The sequence below is a fragment of the Alosa pseudoharengus genome, unplaced genomic scaffold (assembly GCF_046254945.1).
Source record: "Alosa pseudoharengus isolate Yale_2024_CS ecotype anadromous, Long Island Sound unplaced genomic scaffold, YU_APseudo_1.1 YU_APseudo_1.1_scf_20, whole genome shotgun sequence".
Lineage (NCBI taxonomy): Eukaryota > Metazoa > Chordata > Actinopteri > Clupeiformes > Clupeidae > Alosa > Alosa pseudoharengus.
The window spans coordinates 5,911,948-5,933,991 of record NW_027468664.1 but is presented as its reverse complement, the minus strand read 5'-3'; the positions used below and the strand labels follow the sequence as shown (position 1 = coordinate 5,933,991).

Sequence of the window (22,044 nt, the reverse complement as noted above, 5' to 3'; positions counted from 1 at the left end):
CTATGTCTCTCTCGCCCATCTTCATTTCTTTTTGTGTCAAGGAGCGATATTTAACAAACGCCCTTGTGAGTTGTGAGTGCATCGCTTCACAACAAAGGGCTTCTCATGAAGCACTGTTAACTGCATTGGAATCCCTGTGGATGATCCAATGGTTTCCTTAAATGAGATATTGGTCTCGAAGAAATAAAGGATAATGTTTGGCGAATTCAAATGGAGAGGTTCCCCAAGCAGAAAGACTGTCACATGTCAATTGTGCTATCTTGGTACAGTAAACTTAAACTTAAAACTTTTTAAACCTGGTCAAATCACCTTTAAGTGGACCAGTGAAATGCACAGTACAGCACAGTACCATTCTCAGTGTGGTTTTTCTTTCCAGCAAGTGGAGGCGTATATTCCTCTTGCCTGCTCTAGATTATGTCACTAGCAATAATAGGAACCTTAGTCTTGGAAAGAAACTGATGGTCAGTTCAAAGACATATGATTCAATTAGGCACAATCTCAAACAATTACAGTGTAATGACATGATGTAGGCGACTAAGGCAGGACTTTCTTCCAATTTAGTTCCTGCTGAATTGGTTGCAGGGGCTTTGCTTCTGAAGCCATCCATTGAACGTCTTAACAGCTTGAGTCTAATCAAAGTTATTTTTCTCCCTGTGTGTTTCAGGCTAAAGAAATTCAATTAGTTTAATTGGCCTGCTTATTGTGTGGTATAATGTAATGTAAGCACTGCTGTTGTCAAACTTCACAGGATACTTTAAACGGTCTCACTAATTAGAGGGAGAACTTTAATCTCTGTGCTTTTCTTCTGCACTGGAAGGATTTTCAAACGCTTTCCCAGTATTCTTTCAAACTACAAAATGGTTCAGATCTAGCCAGGCTAGTTCAGATCTTCAGAGGGTCGAACCCCGATCTGAGAACACTAATAAAATCTGAATCTTGCATAGGGAAACTATGAATCAATACCATATGCTGACATCAAATACTATCTGTAATATTGCATTATGAACACATTTAACCAGTTAATGCATTTTATCATCTTCCTTGGACATAAGGCGGCATAAGAATGGTATTGTTTGGCATTTTAAAAAGCCCTCTTGCATTTCGTTTCTCTATAAAAGGTAGAGAAGAGTGTTTTTTGGAGAAGAGATGACAACAAAATGGCTGACAACATGATTGCACTTACGATCAATCATATCGCAAGGACTGAACCATGGTCTGATGCTTGAGGTAATGGACTGGTGAACAGAGGGGTTTCTGGTGGCTGGTTTGCATCTACTTTTATGCCCTTGAGCAAGGCACTTAACCCAAATTGCTTCAGTAAACATGGTGCCATAGAAATGGATGACACTCCATGCAAAGCTGAACGGCTACTCCATTGACAGCTGCTAGCCTGGCCGAGGCAAGGACAGTATAGAATGAGGAATGCACACACCATTAACACAATAAAACTGTATTACATTTGTGCTTAAAATGATTACAATACAGTATGTACAAGCGTTGCTCTAAAATAACATCTCATGCTGAATGACACATAAAAAGAAATCATTATACAACAGCAAGCAAAAGGAATATTTTCTTTATGTACAACCATGATTTACAAATCAGTTCATATTCCTATAATTTCTCCTGCTCTGTACCCGCAGGGTTGAAGCGCGTGATCGTTGCCTGTCGTCACCAGGATGGCGGTCTGCTGTTGCCTACAGGTTGCACAGTAGCCAGCTCTTTTTCCAAGTTTGCCAGCTGACTTGTGTCAACAACGAAATGGCATCCCACCGGAAAGGTGACCTCTCGAGCCAGGGATTTAAGGTGACATTTACCCCTCCAGAACAGGTGACCAGCGGTGTCTTAAGGCAGCCACATTGGCATTTTGCTTGACAAATGTGGGCTGAGCGCCGTAAGAGACATCGACGAAAGTAAGAACAGAAAAGGTACAATACAACACTCATGTCAAAATGTGTCGTCAGTGATTGATCAGTGATTGAATTCAAGTATAAACACATTGGGAGTGAGGCCTTAGAGGACTAAGTGATCACTGAAAGCATATTAAATAAATACATTGTACAAAAAGAGTTCTCCTCCCCAGGCCCCTCCCATCTCTGCCATCACCAACCTGCTGTTAAGGGACACACTTCAACTCTTCTCTTGCTTTGTGTGTATGCACACGCACACTCAACACACACACACACACACGCACACACACACACTCTCTCAAGCCTTTATGAGGGCATTTGTTAACTTAAAGGCAGACCAAGCTTACTGAGAATGTTAATTTGTTGCACTAGAATGGTACTGATCTGTTTTATAAGTCCAGTCTGCACTGGGGATTCGTAAAGACAAGTCTCAAGAAAGTTAAATACTGTGTTTCAGTGATGGCAGCAGGTTAGTAGACATTGCCATTGCCATGGAGAAAGACAGAGAGAAAAAGAAACCCATTCAACCTGAGATCTTATGTTGACCTGGCACCCTGCTTGCAAATGTGTGTTTTTTTTTTTTTTTTTTCAGCCATTTACATTGATTGTTTTTTTTTACTTGAGGGTCCTCAGTCCAGGAAAGAAATGGGAATTTTTCGCAATTGCGGTGATATGGAGCGGAGAGTCTGGTGGTCTTTCGAGGGGGGTTGGCTGATGGGGCTGGCTGGCTCCATAAGGCTTGTGTTGGTGGCAGGAGGGAGGCAGCATCTTCATGAAAGAGCAAAACGTTCACCATCGACTGTCACATTATAAAGGGGCTCTCCCCCCTCTCCCCACGAAAAAAAGAAACCTTCAGAGTCTATGGCTATTCTGTACACTGGAGTCCCGCTGGAGGGTTCTGTTGGGTATGTACATGTGATGATGGGCGCTGGAGAGGAATTTAGTGCTTTTGGCATCTGATTGCAGGTGCTCCGTTAGTTAGTCTTCATTTTCATGTCGGATTCAGCCCCCCACCATCCCGTCCCTCTCGCGGTCAGGAAATGTCAGCGGACTTGGGGCGCGTAGCCCTCCTTCATCAGCCCCTCCTCGTAGTCAGTCTGGCACAGGATCATGTTGTTCTTCAGGAAGAATTTATCTCCCACACAAAACCTAGAAGACAGAGCAGAGAACACAACGCTGTTTACATAACATCAAACAGCTCTACCGAACTACTGTTTGACCCTCTCCCCCACCAGCCAACAACTAAACCAGCTTCATCGGTTTTGAGTCTGATATTCAAAGATACTGAGAATCTCCTGCGCCCCATTAGTATAGGAGTCGGCCCTGACCTAAAGGAGCATTGTGTTCCACTGTATGTAGACACGGCGTATCTCCAGTGTGAATCACAACAGCACGGTGCTTCTCCACACCTGCAGTGGTTTCATAAATGAATCCCACACACCACAGTCCCAGACGTTCCTTTTTTTCCAGAATGGGCCAAAGTCGCACTTGACCTTTTTGGAGTGAAGATTATGTCGGATGAGGAGAGACCGAGCGAGAGAGAGAGAGAGAGAGAGGCACAGTGAGGGAGAGAGAAAGAGAAGCTTGGAGGAAGAGAGCACATGGGAGGAGGTGGAGAGCGAGAGAGAGAGAGAAAGAGAGAGTAAGAGAGAGAGATAGAGCTCTTTTGGCATCGTGAGCCGTCCTGAGGGCCGCTTATCTTGCTCACAGCAAGAGTTCGACAAGGTCGGAGTGTGAGCTAGCGCTTGTGTTTACCGGCACGGCTGGCTGGTGTTTGACTTAGCCTCTCTCCCTGAGCCCAGCTCTGGCCAAGGGGCCGGTGGGGGGCTGTGCTGGTGCTGGTGGTGGTGGTGGTGGTGGTGGTGGTGGAGGGGCCCCAGCTACCTGCCACTGCGGGGCTCAGCTCAGCACAGCCTGGCAGCATTAAAAGCCTATTATTCCTCACGGCAGGGGGCTCCAGCAGATGCCTCCTCTACTTCTCACTCAAACAGTAGGCAACACCTGATTATCACAATTTAAGAGTACACAGTTAGTGGGATTAGAAAACCCGAGCACAAATGAAATGGCCCGATCTTTACGGCCTGTGTTGAATGTACTGTTCAGCAATAACAAGGCTGTGACTCTGAAGAAGCCCCAGAGTTTTATATAACCTTTTCTCAACTTTTGTCCATGCCAGTGAGAACTTGTATGGGTTGTTTTGTTGTCAGGAAGCCTATGGTTAGGGCACTGCTATTACAAAGGTTCAAGTACCAACGAGTAATATGCATCCATTGTGCTTGTTGACAGAGAGATTAACACAAAGCCGAGGTGTGCTTAATGTAATGGTGTCATCCGCTCCAATAAAAATGTCCTGTTTAAATGACACATTCTTCCTAGGAATCCATTAGTGTCTGTCTTGGGTGACACTGTGGCCCACTCCTCCTCCGCACAACCTCGTCCCTCGTTTTTTTTCTCTCTCTCCCTCTCACTGCTTAACCGCTCCTACTATATTTATTTACAGAGGGCTTTTTTTTTGCTTCCTCCCTTTCCCCCTTGTGCCCCCCCCCCCCCCCCACACACACACACTCCCCATTTCAAATTGTTTCTGCTTGGTGAAATGTCAACAGCATATGTGACATCTGTGTGCCAATTATGACAAGGATATTACATTTGGCCCATCAGAGATAAACGAAACAGCTGCCCTTGTGTTGCCCTTCGCCTCTCACTTTATCCAATTAGAGCCCAACACACACCGCTGTCAGCATTAGGTAGATGGGCCTTTCACATTTACCTGCAGTCACATTTGCTTTAGTGTGGATTTCTCCTTCTAAACTGATAACTGCGTTCAATTTTAAAAGAATAATTGACATAAATAAAATCTATTTTTAAAAGTGACAATCAGGGAACATATTCAAAAGCCCAGCTTTAATTAATATACTGGGTGATGTGAAATAGGTCTAGCAGAAAGAGATATAGTGATTCAGACACTGCAGAAGCGGATCATTTCCCATTTAAATTTAGACGCAACAAAGTCAAAGCAGCCAATTTGCAGTGCTAACTTCTCCCACAGCGCCAATGCTCTCTAGTAAATCCACAATTGTAAAGTCTCATGACTAGTTATGTGTGTCCAGACTAAAGCCAAGTGGAGCACATGAGGAAAAAAAAGAATCGGTGTTATTTTGCGGACTTGTGCTCGTGCGCCAAGACACATTAAATGTTCAGACGCCAGTGAGGCTTCCAAAACGCAGCCCTAGCTCTGCTCTCACTGAGCCTGGAGAGAGCGGAGCCTCGTCCCCTTATCACCGCTGACCTCCCCTGCCCTGTCACCCAGCTCGGGCCCCTGGGGTGCTGCAGGCCTCTCGGGGGAGACTGCGGAGAGCACCGTCCCCCTGGCTCATCAGGCAGAAATTGGGCCAGGAGTGGCTGGATGATGAGGCCAGGGAGGAGGACAGGCCCATCGATTAGCTGTCTCCGCAGGCCTGATCTGTGGCTAACGGCCGGCTGAAACCTCATCCCTTCCCTTCTACACCACTCCCCTCCACCTTACAATCACACAAACACACACACACACACACACACACACACGCACATGCTCACACACTCCCTCCCTTCGCTTCCTTGTCCCCTTCCCAGGGAAATAACACTGACGCAGGTAAGGGGGGATTTATAACGGAATCACTAGTTTAAGGTCAAACTGTAGACATGGGCAGTCCAACACTGCAATAGGAATTCAGGGGGGTATATGGTAAAAAAAAAACAATAGGAGTCTGCATGCCAACGTGTGAAAAACTGCCTGGAAGAAGTTATTTCTGATCATAAATTTGACAGACCTAGCAGGTCTGACCAAAATCGGATTGTGTATCGGATTGGCTATTGTAGCATCAACTAGCCTGTCTTGTGATGCTATTGCAAAAGCTAATCCACTGGATACTACAAATAATAACATCACTAACCACATTAGTAAAAGCAAGAATACAGTCTCCAATTTCTAATCTCCCACCAGGACAGTCATAGAGCGAACTAACCGAAAACAGCCAAACACCAGGGAACCATTCCAGCTCAGTGCAACTCTTGGAAAAAAATCAGGCTTGCCTCATTGTTGGCCTCAACTGTAGTGTTGTGTGGGCTGGACTGACTAATAAAGCAACTCAAAATGAGATGATGGTTGTGTGTGTGTGTGTGTGTGTGTGTGTGTGTGTGTGTGTGTGTGTGTGTGTGTTTGTGCGTGCGTAGGGGGCTGGAGCATTTCTGTGCTTGCGTACAAACTTGATCGTAGCAATTTAACCTTCAAACAGTGACACTAGCTGCAGCTGACCGTGGGGAGTGGTGCGTAATTACACTTGGTGACCCCTGGTGACCCCTCTTGGCTGTTACGTTCATCAGGCTTCCCAGTTTTCAGACGAATGTTTCAACAAAAAAAAAACAACCACCGTTCAATGGTGTGTACACTGCTTCATGCAAGTCTCAGTTGCCTTGGTGGTTGGCAGAGCAATAGAAATATGATGAAAGGATGGACAAATCTGACTTATCTGACATTAACATCTAACTTTTAGTGCATCTCTTAAGATTCCAGTGAGACCTCACAGCTAAATCAAGTGATTCATCTTAAAACAGCAGTTGTGATGTATGCCAGAAAATGCATGCAGCCATTCAGATCCTGCACTGTGCCTAATTCCAACTGCTCTTCCACTAGGCAATATCAGATGACTAATCGTCAGGCAGCTGACAGGATCTGCCTGTCCTTACTGATATTTATCCAAGTAGATCAGTGAGCAGATGCGCACTCGTATGAGTGTGCGGCGCACGAGAATCACTGTGACGGACCTGTCACCACGAGAGGCGTGCTGCGAGTCCCACATCCTTTATTTGGGAGAAAGAAAGAAAAAAAAACGTCCGTGAAAATCTGTGCGGCTCTCGCAAAGCTTTGCAAGACAACAAAGCTGCTCAGACAATTCGGGTGGCTCGTGTGTCGGCTGAGATAATGTCTCGTCACTTTGTTGACAAATGAATTTGCTCGTGGTCAGATGACAGGGAGAGGCGAGATTTGCATATCGCACTGTAGATGCCACGGCTCTCCTGTGTCGTGTTGTGACAGTGGAGAACTGATTCACCTAGTGCTCCCAAAGCTGGCAGACATCATCAATTCACAGGCCTCCGCCAGGATCTGCACTAGGTGCTCTCATACTCCCCTTCCGTCTCTTCATTTCTCTTTATTCCTCTGCGATCCCTTTCTCTCTCTCCCTCTCTCCATCTCTCTCCTTTGATCCCTCTCTCTGTTCTTATCGCTCTCCTTCCCTCTCTCATGTCTGTGCATTTGTTCAGGCTTGGAGGCAATAAGATACGGAGGTCTGTTAAGGACATTCAGCACAAGCATTACTCCTCAGAAATCTCCCAAGGTGTCAAGGAATAAAATAGAAAACAACAACAAAAAAAAAACTAAAATGTAGCAAGGCTAAATCTGAGAAACAGCTACAATTAAGGCAGTTGCCATGCCATAAATCTTCGGTTGGGCCTCTAGAGGAATTGTGATGGGCAAGTGAGCGACGTCAGGAGGCCATGGTGGGAGCGTGCAAACTGCACTGATGTCAATTTTATTAAACAGTTGATCGGCTGCCCTAATGCGAAAAGAAAGGTTTGCCCGCGCTTAAATGGGTTTTTACTGCCATGGACCGGAGTTGCTTGGCTCGAGCCGGGCTGATGAAGATTAGCTGACTTCTTGCATTAGGTGAGGCTGTCTCGTGCAGCCGGGGGGAGTGGCAAGACAATAACCGCGCGCTAATTGTGCGTAACCAGACCGCGTGATCCACTCCAGTTCCACACAGCGCTTCCCAGGTCTTTTGGGCGGGTTTAACTATGCATGTGTGTTTGTATGTATGCGTGTGTGTGTTGACAGAACTCATTGCAAAAAAGCACTTTCAGCATAGAGCAGCACAACACTGGTCTCTCAGCAGGCCATGTGTTCAGAAATAAAAGTCCTCCTCACAGGACAAAAACAGCACTCGATCTCCTGACAAAAATCACATGTTCTCACCTGGCTGTGAAAACCAATTAGATGCTATTTAAAAATCTCGTACATGCAGCTTGTCGTGCCTATTAAAGCTTGGTTTCGAGGAAAGACAAAGAGGGATTATTTGCTCTTAATGAACATATGTGCAGCTCATTCCATCTTAGCCAAGTCCCAAATTGTGTTCTCTGCAAGCCCCCTCTCTGGCCATTTCTCCAGCAGTCTCTCTCTTTATTTCTCTCTGTCTCTCTCTCTCTCTCTCCCTCCCTCTCTCTCTCTCTTTCTCTCTCTCTCTGGGTGTATGTATGTGGGGATGAGGGCCAGGCCTGGGCCTGTGACTCACCTCTGATTGCAGAGCTGGCAGGCGAAGCAGTCCAGGTGGTAGACATTCTCCTTCGCTCGCATCACCATCTCGAAGGCCGGGATGAGCTTGCTGCAAGCCGCACAGTTCCCCGTCACGCCAAACAACCTGTGCAGAGAGACCACAAAGAGCAACAACCCCTCTACGTTAGGGAAAAAAAACACACACACAACCCACACAAACAAAAAGAGTTTTCACATCCAGTAAAATACGGCCAGGCTTGGCAGTGCAGAATAAGACATGAATGAGCCATCCTCCGAGGGGAAAAGAATTAAGGCTGATTTGAGAGGCTGATATAAGAGTGGCTCATAGTTAGATGATATCAAGGACAGGGCCCTTAACTGACACTAGTCATGTCGGCCATGTGAGCGTGTGCCACAGACATGGACTTGATAAGGTTGTGTTGTGAAACTGGAGCGCCACTGGCCCCACTGCCCAGGGAGCGACCCTATTATTCAGCTTTCAGGGCATTAGTGTGAGGATTCATTAGGGATTCATGGCTACAGCTACACTGTGACCTAGACTGAGTATTATGGGGGGGAAATATCTGATAACGAAATCATACAACAAAATAACCTATTAGGCCGACTTCTTGAGGCACTTTTAGCCATCGTTGTTAAAATGATAAAACTGCATGCCACTCTCGGAGTCTGTGAGAGATCACAATCTGATAAATGATCTCAGGGCCCAGGATATGCAGGGTTGTTTATTAACCTTCAGAAAGTATGTTTCCCACAGGCGAAAAAAGCAGATAAATTGTGCCCTCATGTATACCTACAGAATTAAGGGCTACTGTCAACACACCTTGAGACAATGAAGGGTATCTCTTGTAGCACTGGAGGCAGCAGGGAGAGAAGGGTGGAAAGCAACTCTGATCTGATGGATCTGCGCTGATTTAATTAAAGGAATTATGCCTTTCCCTTTGAGCTGTCTAAATATAGATACATTTGTGTTATCTTCTCTTTGCTCTCTCTGAGCAAATGTACATTGCCTGAAGGGCTCCACATGAAATAGATGAAATGATGACAGAGGTTTTTTTTGGAGAGGCTTGCAATTGATCTAAAATATTTTAAAATGAATAAAAATGAGGATGGTAGATTTAAGATGAGATAATAACCAAGCAGTAGCTTTTATTTATTTATTTATTTATGTTGCACTCTATGACTTAGACACAAAGCAAGAGTGTTTGCCGTATTCGTGCACATTTGTCTTTCCATTTCCTTGCCACAAAAGTCTAAGTTGTGCTAAGCGCTTCTGCTGATAAATGATGGAGGATATGTGCGTGAAGAGTGATGCTTAAAGGTTTCCTCTTGTCAAGTCGAATCAAAATAGTCCTCTATTTTGCCTTCCATGCTTTCTCTATGCATCCTCTCCGAGTCTCTTGCAAATTTAAAGCAGCCTACACCTTTGAATGGGACTGTCACGCTATTTTGCTTTGTATAACCGAAGACAAAGGTCTGCACTTCTCACAAAGTACCCGAGCTATCGACTGTGTTCAACCATTCATGGATAGCTTCAGTAGTACCCCAATAGTTTCTTGTATTAAGAAACCCAGAATATCAGAAATAGTGGCAAGAAATGTGCTTGGCTGGCAATAAGGTATTGTGGAGTCTCTTCAGTCACTATACCACATATAGATGTTAGACTTCAGATACCATTACATAAAGTTTAGGTGCAAACTCTGTGGTTGCTTTGGCACAGACTACATTTACCTATGCAGTATTTTGGATATTGGAGCATGTCTTTAGCAACATGAAGAGCTGTACTGTAGACTGTGTGGTTTAAAAAAGTAAAAAGCGGAAGACCCATGAGTTCCCACAGCTCAGATTCAAACTCTTGCCTATTTCTCTTCCCCATGTTTTCTGCATAATTCATCCAGTATAGTCCTATGCTGCTTTAACCAGCACTTTAAATGATTAAAGGAAACTCTGAACCTGCCCTGGCTGAGGGGAACAATACATACATTGCATTTCTCAAATCAAACATTCTGTTTAGAGCATCCGACACACAGACACACAGAGAGGCAGGGGTGTTGGGAGGGCCGGGGCTAATAATAGACATCAAAGATTCATCCCGACTGAACTGAGAGCCGCGGCAGCAGCCACCCCTTTTACTTGTGTGGCTGTGCGGCAAACGCGCCTTCAAAACTCCCAACAACAACCGAGCATTCCCAGAAACTCCTGTGCCTCACCCTGCAGGGGGTGGGGGGGGAGTGGAAGCTGGCGAGAGGGGGGGTGGAGGCAGCGGAGGTGGAGGTGGAGGGGGAGATGGATGGAGCCTACCTGCCACTCGTCTCTCACCGCTCCGTCAGCTTGACGCCACAGCCGCTAATGGCTCTCAAGGGAGGTGGCAAATTAAGCGTAGTTGGCTCGTAATGAATTCAAAGGCACACTTTGGAACACAGCCTCTGCTGGAGACACCAGAACCCTTCTGCGTGCACGCGCGCACACCCACACACACACACACACCCACACACACACACCCACACACACACACACACACACACACACACACACACACACACACACACACAAACCCAAGGCTCCTTTTCCACTCCGCAGTGGGTTTTGGTGGAGATGATCATGATTGGAATACACAGGAAGAGGATAGATAGAGCGGAGATGGCTGAGCCTCTGTGTGAGGGTTGCGAATATCGGCCTTCGAGGTCTAGCTGGGAGTCCAAAAGAGAATAGTGTATGTACTGCACAGGCCTTACGTACACCAAAATCCATAGCTGGCACTGTAACATATATATTTGAAGAGAGCGAGGATGCAACATTAAATTAAAATTCCTGTCAGCTTGAATCAGTATTTGAAAGAGAATGCCAAATCATAGCAGTACCTTATTTGAGACAAAGACATTCCCAAAGAATTATAGTATCATTCGGCTCAATGGTACCTATTTGATGAGAGAAAAACAGACACCAATTAAATTATTCCACAAGGCTTTAGCCCAGTGGTCGCTAGAAGTGTCTCTGCCTCACAGCAAGACTGTAATCATTAAATGGTGTCCCAGTGGAAAATGCACAGGCACTGTCACCTCAGTGCACCCGCTGAGCAGCACAATCTATGTAATTTACTCTGTATCAGACTGAACCATGTGAACACCACAGCACACCACAGCCACCGCTATGCAGCTCGCAACGTAAACAAGACACTGTGGTTTTTTGGTCCAGCAAAGCTGTGGACTTAAAGCTGCAACGCGTAGTTGTAGGCATGAGCAGCATGTTGACAAATCAGGGATGCCTGTCTAATGTGACAGCATACACAACGGTGTACCAATGGGCAAAAGCGCGTTCTTTATTTGACATGAAATAACAAAGGATCAGCGCTATTTCTGTGCGTCCAGGTCCACTTCCAGGCTTGTTCGTCTGAGCAGGTATTCCGTGAGCATCAAGGGCAACAAATTAAGCGCTACTTTGTTCCAGGGACTTATCGCATTTTTTTTCCCCCCACCAACTTTTTTTTTCGGACAGGGGTACAGGGGAAGAAAAGAGAGAGAGGGATAACACTGCCACCTCAAGAGCCATTTGAAATTCTGACAGCGGTTCCCTTCTCCCTCCTCGCCGCCCCCCCCCGTCCCCGCCCCCCTCTCCGCCACCCCTGCGACTTCAATTGCTCTGGCCTCGGCGTGCATTCATCAGCTGCCGAATTAGAATTTGTTTCCTCACAAACCATTGATCATCGGCCTATTACCAGCCAAATGACAGTTAATTACCCACTACATTAACCACCGGGACCCGGGGACCGGCTCCCCGTGCCATCAGTCAACATGATGAATGTGGCAAGTTCAGTAATGCACGGCCGTTCCCTCGTCCGCCTGCCACGCTGAGAGCAACCCCTGGATCTCACTTCCCCGGCACCCGGGGAAAATCTATGGCAATCTGCATAATTACAGGCTCAGGGTTAATAACAGACAAATGATTTGTTGCGTCTGAAACAGGGGCTTTCGGCGGGAACACGTCGCGTCGCGTCCAGTGGCTCTGAAGAGCGAGCGGACAGCAGGGTGGACGCTGGGGAAGTTTGGTAAACTTAAGGGAACCGTGTGGGTGGAGGTGGGAAGGGAGAAGGGTGTATGTTAGTCAAGGCATGGGGATGGTGACGGGTGGGGGTGGGGGTAGGGGTGGGGTGGCGCTGGCACATGTAATCAGACTTGTACACTTTTTTTCAATTTGGGGGCCTCCTGCATGTGTGATTTTCGGAGATTAAACAACTCTCACAGCAAAATTATTCCAATTACTACGGGCGTGACCTGGGAATTGTCCGTTGGATAAGATTTTCCTCCATGAGTGCCTCGCCTTGCCTGGCTGCTGGCTCTATCAGTTCTAATCTGCACCTGGACTCTGATATCCTAATGATGAATTATGGCCTCCACTCGGTGCGAGGGCCAGGCACGCAGAAACATTCGAGTGAAGTGTCAGTCGCCTGCGACCGCCGCAGATAACTGAGCTAATTAAATCTAAGACAATGCATATGATTACAACACATGAACAGTTGCGCTCTCTTTCACTTTTACTCGTTCCCTCAGTCACTCACTCATTCTCTCTCTCTCTCTCTATCATTCTTTAGTCCTGGTGAAAAGGATCTAGGCTCCCATCACCAGACTGTATGTGAACACGTGCCTCAAATAATAACTTTTTTATCATCAGATGTTGTGAGCATGAGGGTTTCTAATGGGGTAATTTTTGTAAACAACTGCCAAAGAACATGGCTGCTTTTGACAATGACGGCATTATCTCCTTGAAAACAGCTATACTAATAAAAGATAAGGAGCCAAATTGAAGTCACTGACTTATGCACAGCAGCGAGCAGATTCTGCGGCTTTCTTTTAAAGCTATATGGAGTATCATTACGGACGACGGAAGAATAGATCACGCTCTAAGAGCCCATGAATACAGACAAAATGACAAAGATGAGTCAGGAACAGATTATGCTACTCTTTCCACTGAAAAACACAGTACAGGAAAATAATTATGCCCTCCCTTAACACAAGCACCAGACAAAAAAAGGGGAATGGAAGACCTTTCAGAGACAAAATTTGGCAGGGGTGTGCGGGGATTTGGAGGGCATTTTGAAGAGGGTGTAATGAAAGTTTTCAACCCCCGCCGGGGCCAGATGTGCACTCCGATAGGCACTTCTTGGTGCCAACCCACCTGCAATCGCAAGCTGGGTGCCAGGGTGTACCACGCTAGCCCTGCAATTATCTGCACCAAACATGCACGGTCCCACGAGTCACTGCTCTTCACAGCTAATTAAGCTAATCTCCACTGGAGGGTACCATCCAAAAACATAATGTGTCCAGGCGACTGAACTCACAACCATTTAGTTCAAATGGAAATGCCGCCGTTGTGAGCTGGAGCTGCACACATGGAGACAAAATGGTGGCGGTAAAAACAGTGGGGCGCCTGCTTTCTAAAAGGGAGATGCTGAAAGAGTGTTTGGTTGGGCGAGCGCGACGAGATGCGGCAGCTGCCTTCTGCAATGTGCTCACACTGGATGTGTTGCTCCAGGCATTATCAGAGAACTAGACAATCTGGACCTTTACGTAATAATCAACAGGTCAAGCACAGTAATTGATTGGCTCTCGGAATATGCAATGGAGGGGCTGAAGATGCAGTGGTAAACAGAATAAAATGGGCCGCCTCTTATCGTGGCTAAAGCACTAAAATTCATCTGAAGCACTGACGTGAGGCCCTGATGGCTTTTCATTCAGCTGCCGCAAATCTTGAGCAGCATTACATTTCTTGTGCTTCAGTGAAGGAAAACAATGCCACTCTACCCTTGACCCAACCACAGCAAAGTATGACCTCTCCATCAGGATAATTTAGCGCAGGAGAAAAATAGAGGATTAAGTATTTGCAACCCTACTTCAGATTCGATCGATGGTGATTACAGGTGCCCATTTTGACCCCTCTGTGTTTTCAGATTACATGTGAAAAGCCCAATTTAATTACAGGAAGTCAAGAACGCACACATTTGCAAGATTGGGCATTATTGGCGAGGTAATTGCCAGACGTGTGAAGTGAATTGTAGTGTAGGGAGGTTAATGGTGGCCAAGCTTTTTCCAAGCACAACATAGCAATTACAGAATGCCTTTAGAGCTTTTAACATCTACGCACCATCTCATTACTCTGAAAACAGGGCTGAGAGAGGACATCACATTTCTTTGTTTTGTGGAGTTCTTTTAGGGGGTGGATGAGACATAAATTTCTGTCAAAAGAACAAAAAGTAGCTTTTATGTGTAATGTGGTGATGCATTCGCAGTACTAAGAGTACAGCAAGAAAATCACAGTGACAACAGCACAGCACTGTAAAAAGCCCAAGACGCGGCCGTGCTGTGGAAACACTCATGCCTGTGGTCTTGTTTTGATATGGATTCAACTTAAATCTAAACATTTTTTCCATTGCTAATGTATCCTGAAGTGTTAAGTGTGCTGGTGTGCTGTAAAAGGTCTCCATCGCTACATCATGCTAACATGAATGCTATTCAGGACACTGGAGTCTTCCCATAGCACACATTTCCTACTACATGCCTCTTTATATTCCACTGGACTAAATGACAGGCTGTTACCTTACAAGATCCTGATGCATTCTAAATAGCCATGCTGTTGAAATGAGCACACTGCCTGGGGGGCATCAATTCAGCATTCATGTTTGAGAAGCTGCCAATTTCTATACTATTTCATGCTACTTTAAGCTTAAGTGAACTCAAACCTGACTGTGAGGAGCCATAGGCAGGGAAGTGATGGAAAAACCCCAGCCACAGGGCCTCACAGTACATGCACAGAGGGCTAGCAACTTCCAGAAGTCTCTGAGAAGACAAAGAAGTCTCCATGGTACTTCATTTGCAGATCTCATCTTTAAAGCGAACTTCAAAACCCATACCTGATTAACTCCCTTCGCTTTCATAAAAATGAATTAGAGAATTAAGACATACTTAATGAAGGATTTTAATTAGGCGGAATCCTAAATGGCACCCTGCATTCGGCTGCAGGGCTGTTTTTGTGGACATAATGATTGAAATGCTTTAATCACTGATAAAGTAAAGATTGAGATTTTTAAAAAAAAGGAGAATTCCCTCTGGTGCTGAATTGAAAATCCACCCAGAAAGTAATTAGAGGAATGAACTCTTGATCAATATGTTTTTTCCTCTTCCTCTTATGAATCAAATTAATTATACGCTCTCTTCCATATCAAAAAGCTTTCACTGCTCTGTGCCCAGTAAATATGGGATATCACAGTAATGTATAAATGTATAAAGCCAGCACTACCTACACTTCCTGGGGGTGTAATGACTTGTTATTGTTCAGACAGGGGGTCGCGAGGAATATCAGACAAAATGATCTCACTAACCAAGTCTCACAGTGGAAGAGTCTCTAATGAATGAACCAAGAGCAGCCAATTATGAGAACATACAAAAGAAGTGGATCTAATCAAATCCAAATGTGCAAGTGTGAAGAACAGGCCCTGCAACCAGACCACTGCAACAACTCTGTTATTCATCTGAGAAGACATTCCAGAGTTTTCTATGTATTAGCTCAATTAATCTTTATGTCTTTCATGGCTTTAGATGGACATGTATTTCCACTAATTAAAATCTGAATCATACTGTATCATCTATAGGTACTAAATGTTATTTTCCACTTATAGCACAGTATATCTATACATACCCCTTACTGAGAGAGCCACTCATATAACCTACAGCACTGTATTTAATATGTTTAATGTCTGGTCCTATGAGGCCGTAGCTCTTATAGACCCTTTCAACAATAAAAACAAAAACAATGCTTAAATGCTTATTTGGTTCCCAATCTACTTCCTCTGCATTAAGATAACATATGGAAGCCTTGTGGGGAAGCCTTGTGGGAACGGAAGCCTTGTGGGGCCAACTATGTAACTGATAATGGAACTCTCATGAAAGGGTCGAACAATAAGAAACCATTGCTGCCAATAAGGAACCAATGTTGAACCAATGCCTGCTTCTTTTACCTCCCCATCTTCATTCTCATAATCAACTGTGTTTACAGAAATTCACTAAGAGACTAGTTAAACAGTTTAGTTCACTTGGTGTGCTACTAATTTTAACATGATTATTATTTTATTTATTTATTTTCAATTTTCTGTCTTGTATGTCTTAGTGTCACGGGAACGCTGGCGACTACGCCGCTCCGTCCGGCATCTTTTGTGTTTGTTATTTTTTAAATGTTTTTGTCATCTGGTGTCAACGCTGGCGACTACGCCGCTCCGTCTGGCATTTTTTGTCTTATTGTCTTTTGTTTTTTGTCAATGTATTGTATGTGGAGCGCTTTGGGTTGCACTTTGTGCATGTTAAATGCGCTATACTAAATAAAACTGACTTGACTTGACTTGACTTGACTACCTTTGAAAAGGCAAAGTGATATTATATCATCTTGGCTGAGTTTTTACATTCTGTGCACATGACGAAATCTGGATCATTTTGATGTAAGAATGCATTTCTGCCGTTGTGGCTATGTTCCCATTTGTGCATGTGCAGTATTTCGTAATGCTGGGTAGACATCGAGACCTTGACCAGCACATTAAAGGATTTTAAAACCTAAAAATAAATGAGATGGAGGGATGGAAATGTAATGGTCAGCCGATGAGCATCTCGCCCTGCTTTCCTTCTTAACCGAAGTCGGTTTACTGAATGTTGTCTCTCTCAGCAGCAGCAAAGCAACCAATCAATCAGCGCTGGCCTTTTGCATGAAAAAGAGGGAAATTGTGTTGGTGCGCCTCATGCGGCTCTCTCTCAGTGCAGCCTGTAGATGATTGATCAGGGCTTCCTTAATGCGGAGGAGCTGGGCTGAGAAATCACCGGGCCTGACGTGCACAGACGGCTGGAGCTTTGACGTGAATGCCGACGATCCCTTTGATTGCCTCTTTAGCATTTCAGAGAGATTAAAAGAGTATGGAAAAGTGTCGGAGATTCTGCACAATCAATGCTGCAGCTTTAGCAGCCGGTCCTGGCTCCTCTCTCAATCTCTCACTCTCGCTCTCTCTCTCTCAGGCGAGCCCAGTGCCCTCACACACACACACACACACATGCACATAAACACAGCGCACAGACACATACAAACACATTACATAAAGCAAAATACGCAGACACAAATACATAAACACTCACACATCCAGACAGTCAGAAATGTTCAAACATAAAGAGGAGAGAGAGAGAGAGAGAGAGAGAGAGAAAGAGAGAGAGAAGGAGAGATATCCATCCAGGCACTATACTGGACTAATCCCATGGCCTCATTTTCCTGGGCTGAGGAGATTTAATGAAGGGACCAGGCATGAGTTTGGGTGTACATTGATTACTTCCAGCCCTCCTAACCCCTCTCACTTCACATCCTGAATTATAGATTTGATGGCAGCCGAATAATAGGACCTCCAATAGATCCCAACCTGAGTCTCCATGCATTTCCCATGCATCTGACAATCCGTTTCATATGGGCCTCAGCAGGCTTCCTTTAGAACAATGCCATCTAATTTAATAACTTCAGAGCGAGGAGCACAGATGGTTTCGCCAGCTTGTTTATATATTTTTTTTCGGAATGGCAGACATTACAGTATTTTGATGTGGATTTAACAAACTGTCTGTTTTGTCTGGGCTAGCTCTCTTGACAGTAGATAAATAGTCATTCAGGAGAGTCTTACCTGGCAGTTGACAGGCTCATTGTCAGGTGTGGCTTAATAAACTTGTTAATTTCTTGGGTGAGACTGACTTGTTTGTTAGTGTGCCTGGGCCAAGGGCAAAGCCGACACATCTCATTTGCATGTGCCTCTTTTCTTGGGTTTCCTCATGAATAAATCAGGGCGGTGAAATGGCCGCATTTACATCTCATTTTACACAGACGCAGCACAACACCGCAGCCGCCCACTCGGCTTTGTGACGCAATGAAGTGTTTTTCTTTTTCATTATTATTTTCTTAGACCATTAGAGTCATGATAAAATTGCATCTTTTATAATGCATTTAAATGATGTATTGAAAATGAAATAGTATGTGCTTATGTGTTGCCAGGCAACTTCAAGCCAATCTTGGCTGTCATTGATAGGGTGGTCAGAGATGTCTTTCGAGCAGCTATGCTGTGTTACAGTATAGTCAAGTGAGTGTACGGCGGGAGGTCTTACATATTACATACTCAAAACAGATCAGAAATAGCCCATAAGAATTTGATGATCTGAGAGATCTCTCTGGCCTTCCAGAGAGGAGGCTGTGTGGGGAGATGGGGAGCATGCAGTGGTGTCTAGCAGTTCCGCTAGGCCGCACACTAATTGAGAAGTCGCTCAGGGACTGAGTGGCGGGGGGCTTCGCTGCACTGCGTAACCTATCCAAATCCAGCCTCCATAAACGGCCCTGACATTGACCAATTGCCATCTGGAGCCCCTCCCCCACCACCTCAACCCCATCATCTAGTCCCCCCCCCCCATTTGCTTGCCCCCATCCCTACCCCATTCCCCTCTACCCTGAGTGGGTGGGGGGGGGGCTGGGCTCCTGCCTACACGTCCCATACACCCCCACTTCATCTCCATAAGGGCCTCATTAGGCTTACGGGTGTGACGGAGGACCTATGTCCCGCCCTCCCCTCCTCACACGGTAGCTCCGGCTAATTGCCGGTGAGTGGGGCTGACGGCCGCGCCGCGGCCCTGATGAAGTGCGGGGAGCTGCCAGTCACGCGGGGAGACAAAGAGCGGCGGGCCTGATTGATGGGCGCTGGAGGCCGCGGTAGGCCTCGTTAGGGCTGGGGGCCTGAACATGACTACTGCATGCATAATGCCACACCAGTAACCGGCACCATCTCTGGCAAACTTCCTCATCAAATTCAGGCCACATTGTCATGGCAAACATAGCATTTTCTTTCTTTCTATGTATTCCGGCTTAGACAATGTATACAATAATTCCTATTGAAATGTTGGCATGTATCCCCAATGCACTATGGACTACAATGGAGAAGTCAAGCTGAACAGCTATGCTGACTTGGTGCAGGTCAGTATTTTAGATGTTAACTGTACAGGTACACCTTTTTGAAGATCTAACACCCCATTGGGGACCCAACACCACAACAAATGCACATAAAACCGAGTGTGAATCTATCTAAGGATTGTAGGCATACATCAATGTGTATTATCTTCTTTGAAGAAGCCTGACAGTATTGACAAAACATAGCAATTGTGTGGTTCCATCCCACACTAGTTCCCAAAATAAGAGCTAAAAGTATAGAGTCCAGATGTGTCTGTGTTGTGTCCGAGTGCAAACCAAAGATTTTCAATTCCACAAAAAAATCCTACACGTCTGTATTTGTCTGCTTTTACAACACCACTATTATTTGTTTTTTTGTAAGCTCAGTTTAAACAGAGGCGAGGTGTTTTCATTACTTAACTAAAAATCACAACTTACAATGCATTTGTGTCAACCCCTCAGCTCTGTGTTGGTAGCTGAACATGTGGACATGGGATGATGGCACCAGTCACCCAGCGTGCTGATGCAGTGCTATTCCACCTGGCCCCCTTTAGCCATCGGCCCAGCACTTGTGCTAAAAGGCTGACAACACTGCAGTTCATGAAACCAGGCAGTGCTTACAAGGCACTATATAGTGCAGCCTTTCAACCTGCTCTTGCAGATGGTTTATGCCGTTACTGAACTTTACATTTACCATCATAAAGAGGCCAAGCACTACAGGTGAAAGGTCAAGACGCAGGAGTGGAGAGAGTCCTGGGAGAAGGGGGCTGGCTAGCGCTCTCAGCCATTCTCTCCCTCCACACTGTCTTCCTTTAAGGCAAAAAAACCTCCAGCATTTTGGATGCTCCAGCAGGACAGATGAATCATGTATGGCGCCATTTGATTCAAACACAACACCGTCTTCTTTTGGTACTCCAAGTAATTCAGCATCAATAGTTTAAAAGGTTTTGGGCAGAGAAAGTGAAGCTTTGTTTGGAGAAAAAAAAGGAATAATATATATATATATATATATATATATATATATATAAAAACCTTATACCCTTCCCCTTGGGGTACAAGCTGGGTTCCCAGTTTCTGCTTCCAGGTGTAGGTCTGTAGCTTTATCACAGGTGAGGAGGGAGATGTTTTTGGCGGCCAGCACGGGGAGGGGGCTGGGGGCGCGGACTGGGAGCCTCTTTTTTTCTGGAAAGCTCCAGAGTTCCGGCTCCATTCAGAGGCGAAACAGGGGCTAGTTCCAAATGTGCGGCTCGGCAAAACAAAACAGATCGGTGTCTGCCAAGGCCCCCGGGGCAGCAGGGGGGGGCCGCATATCTCTGTGTGTCAAACAGCAGGGCTGGTTATCGCGCTCGCGCATGCCTGCAGAGGACGCACGGGAGCCAAGTATGCGGTGGCACCTCACCCCGCGGCCCGTGCCAGGCGAGGCTGGGGATGCGGCGCTCTCTCTAGGCCTCACAGACAGCAGCCCGGCGTTTTCAATTAGAACACACACACCACACGGCACAGAAAAGCCCTACAAAGGGTTTCACAGCAGGGGGGATGGCAGAGTGATTGTGCCACAGACATTTAAAAAGCTGGAGCATCTTATATATTCAGGTCTCTGCCACAGAAAAATCAGCAAAGCAGCTCAATGCTCATCTTCACTGAAAAACGTTTTGAATGAATGCAATACATTTTCACAATTTTGATGAATACAGAATGTATTAAAATTCCACAAACAAGCTACCGGTAACTCCACAAGATCACAGTAATCAATACTGGTCTGCAAGTGTAAGCACTCACATACCAGATGTCACATAACAAAGCCTGTGCATTTGCACTATAGTATGTGGACATTACTTTTGGCTATGCCACCCAAACTGAGACTTACACCTGTCTGGAGTGTTACACTTCATCCTCCCTGGCAAACTTAACCTGCCGCAGATAAAATGTGGCCAATCCGCCTGAACCTCACCTCGGCCTAATCTGCGAGGCCTGACGGATCACTGCTGGCCAGGCAGGGAGAGGGGTAAAAATGGTGGTAATATATGCATGGAAATGACCCGCAGCTCTGCCCACAAAGAGGGGCTGAGAAAGGTCAAATCGCCTCCAAACTGCACTCCGGTTTAATTAAAAAGACAAAGAGGAGAATGATTTCCATACGGCCAGGCCCGATTACCACTCCTGAAGTAGCAGAGATGGGCCTGGGCTCTTTCAGGAGGCCCCAGGATCCCTTCCCAGAAGGCCTTGCGTCATTCCTTTGATGTCAATATAGACCATTTATTAAGGGCATAAAGGTTAATCTCTGAGGAGTGAGGATATTTAATGGTTAGGAGCAGAGAAAGAGAAATCCACATAAATGTCTGCCGGTGAAAGTTAAATTTAGTTTGAAAGAGTACAAAAATGATCACCCCTTTGAGCTAGTCAGCAGGTGCTGGATTTAATTCCATCATTAGTTTAGCTACAGTTTCTGGAAATTAAATGAAAATTGAGGAGGGAAGATCCCTTAGGGCTATCTAAAAGCTATTAATGCCTCAAAAATTATTTTGATACTTACATTCACCTTACAATGTTCATCATGTTAAAAACTGCTACTTGTGCCAAAATGTTCCATTTCAATGTTGTCCACAATCATTGCAATTTTACAATTTACAAATGAAATTAAGTAACCTAGACAAATTGAATTACTGACAAACATTACAATTAAAGTTGGTTGGGCTTCTCTAGACTTGCTTCATGCTATCATTAGCAGATAAAAATGGTCAGGGACATATAGCACACAGATAAATATGCCACGCCTCATAGAACACCACATGATAGAGCTCAATCTAGCTCTTT

The 22,044-nt window shown here is 45.4% G+C and overlaps 1 protein-coding gene across 2 annotated transcripts in view; it reads right to left on the bottom strand.

Moving 5' to 3' along the window:
- Positions 1-1,501: 1,501 nt before the first annotated feature.
- The window catches only part of lmo3 (LIM domain only 3), a 32,146-nt gene continuing 11,603 nt past the window's right edge, over positions 1,502-22,044 (bottom strand). For both annotated transcript variants that reach the window (XM_076297266.1, XM_076297267.1), the window contains 2 exons: positions 8,237-8,362; positions 1,502-3,059 (listed from right to left, as the gene is read on the bottom strand). In XM_076297266.1, coding sequence (XP_076153381.1) covers positions 2,954-3,059; positions 8,237-8,362 — 232 coding nt within the window. In that variant the 3' untranslated portion in view covers positions 1,502-2,953. The remainder of the gene's footprint in view (positions 3,060-8,236; positions 8,363-22,044) is intronic.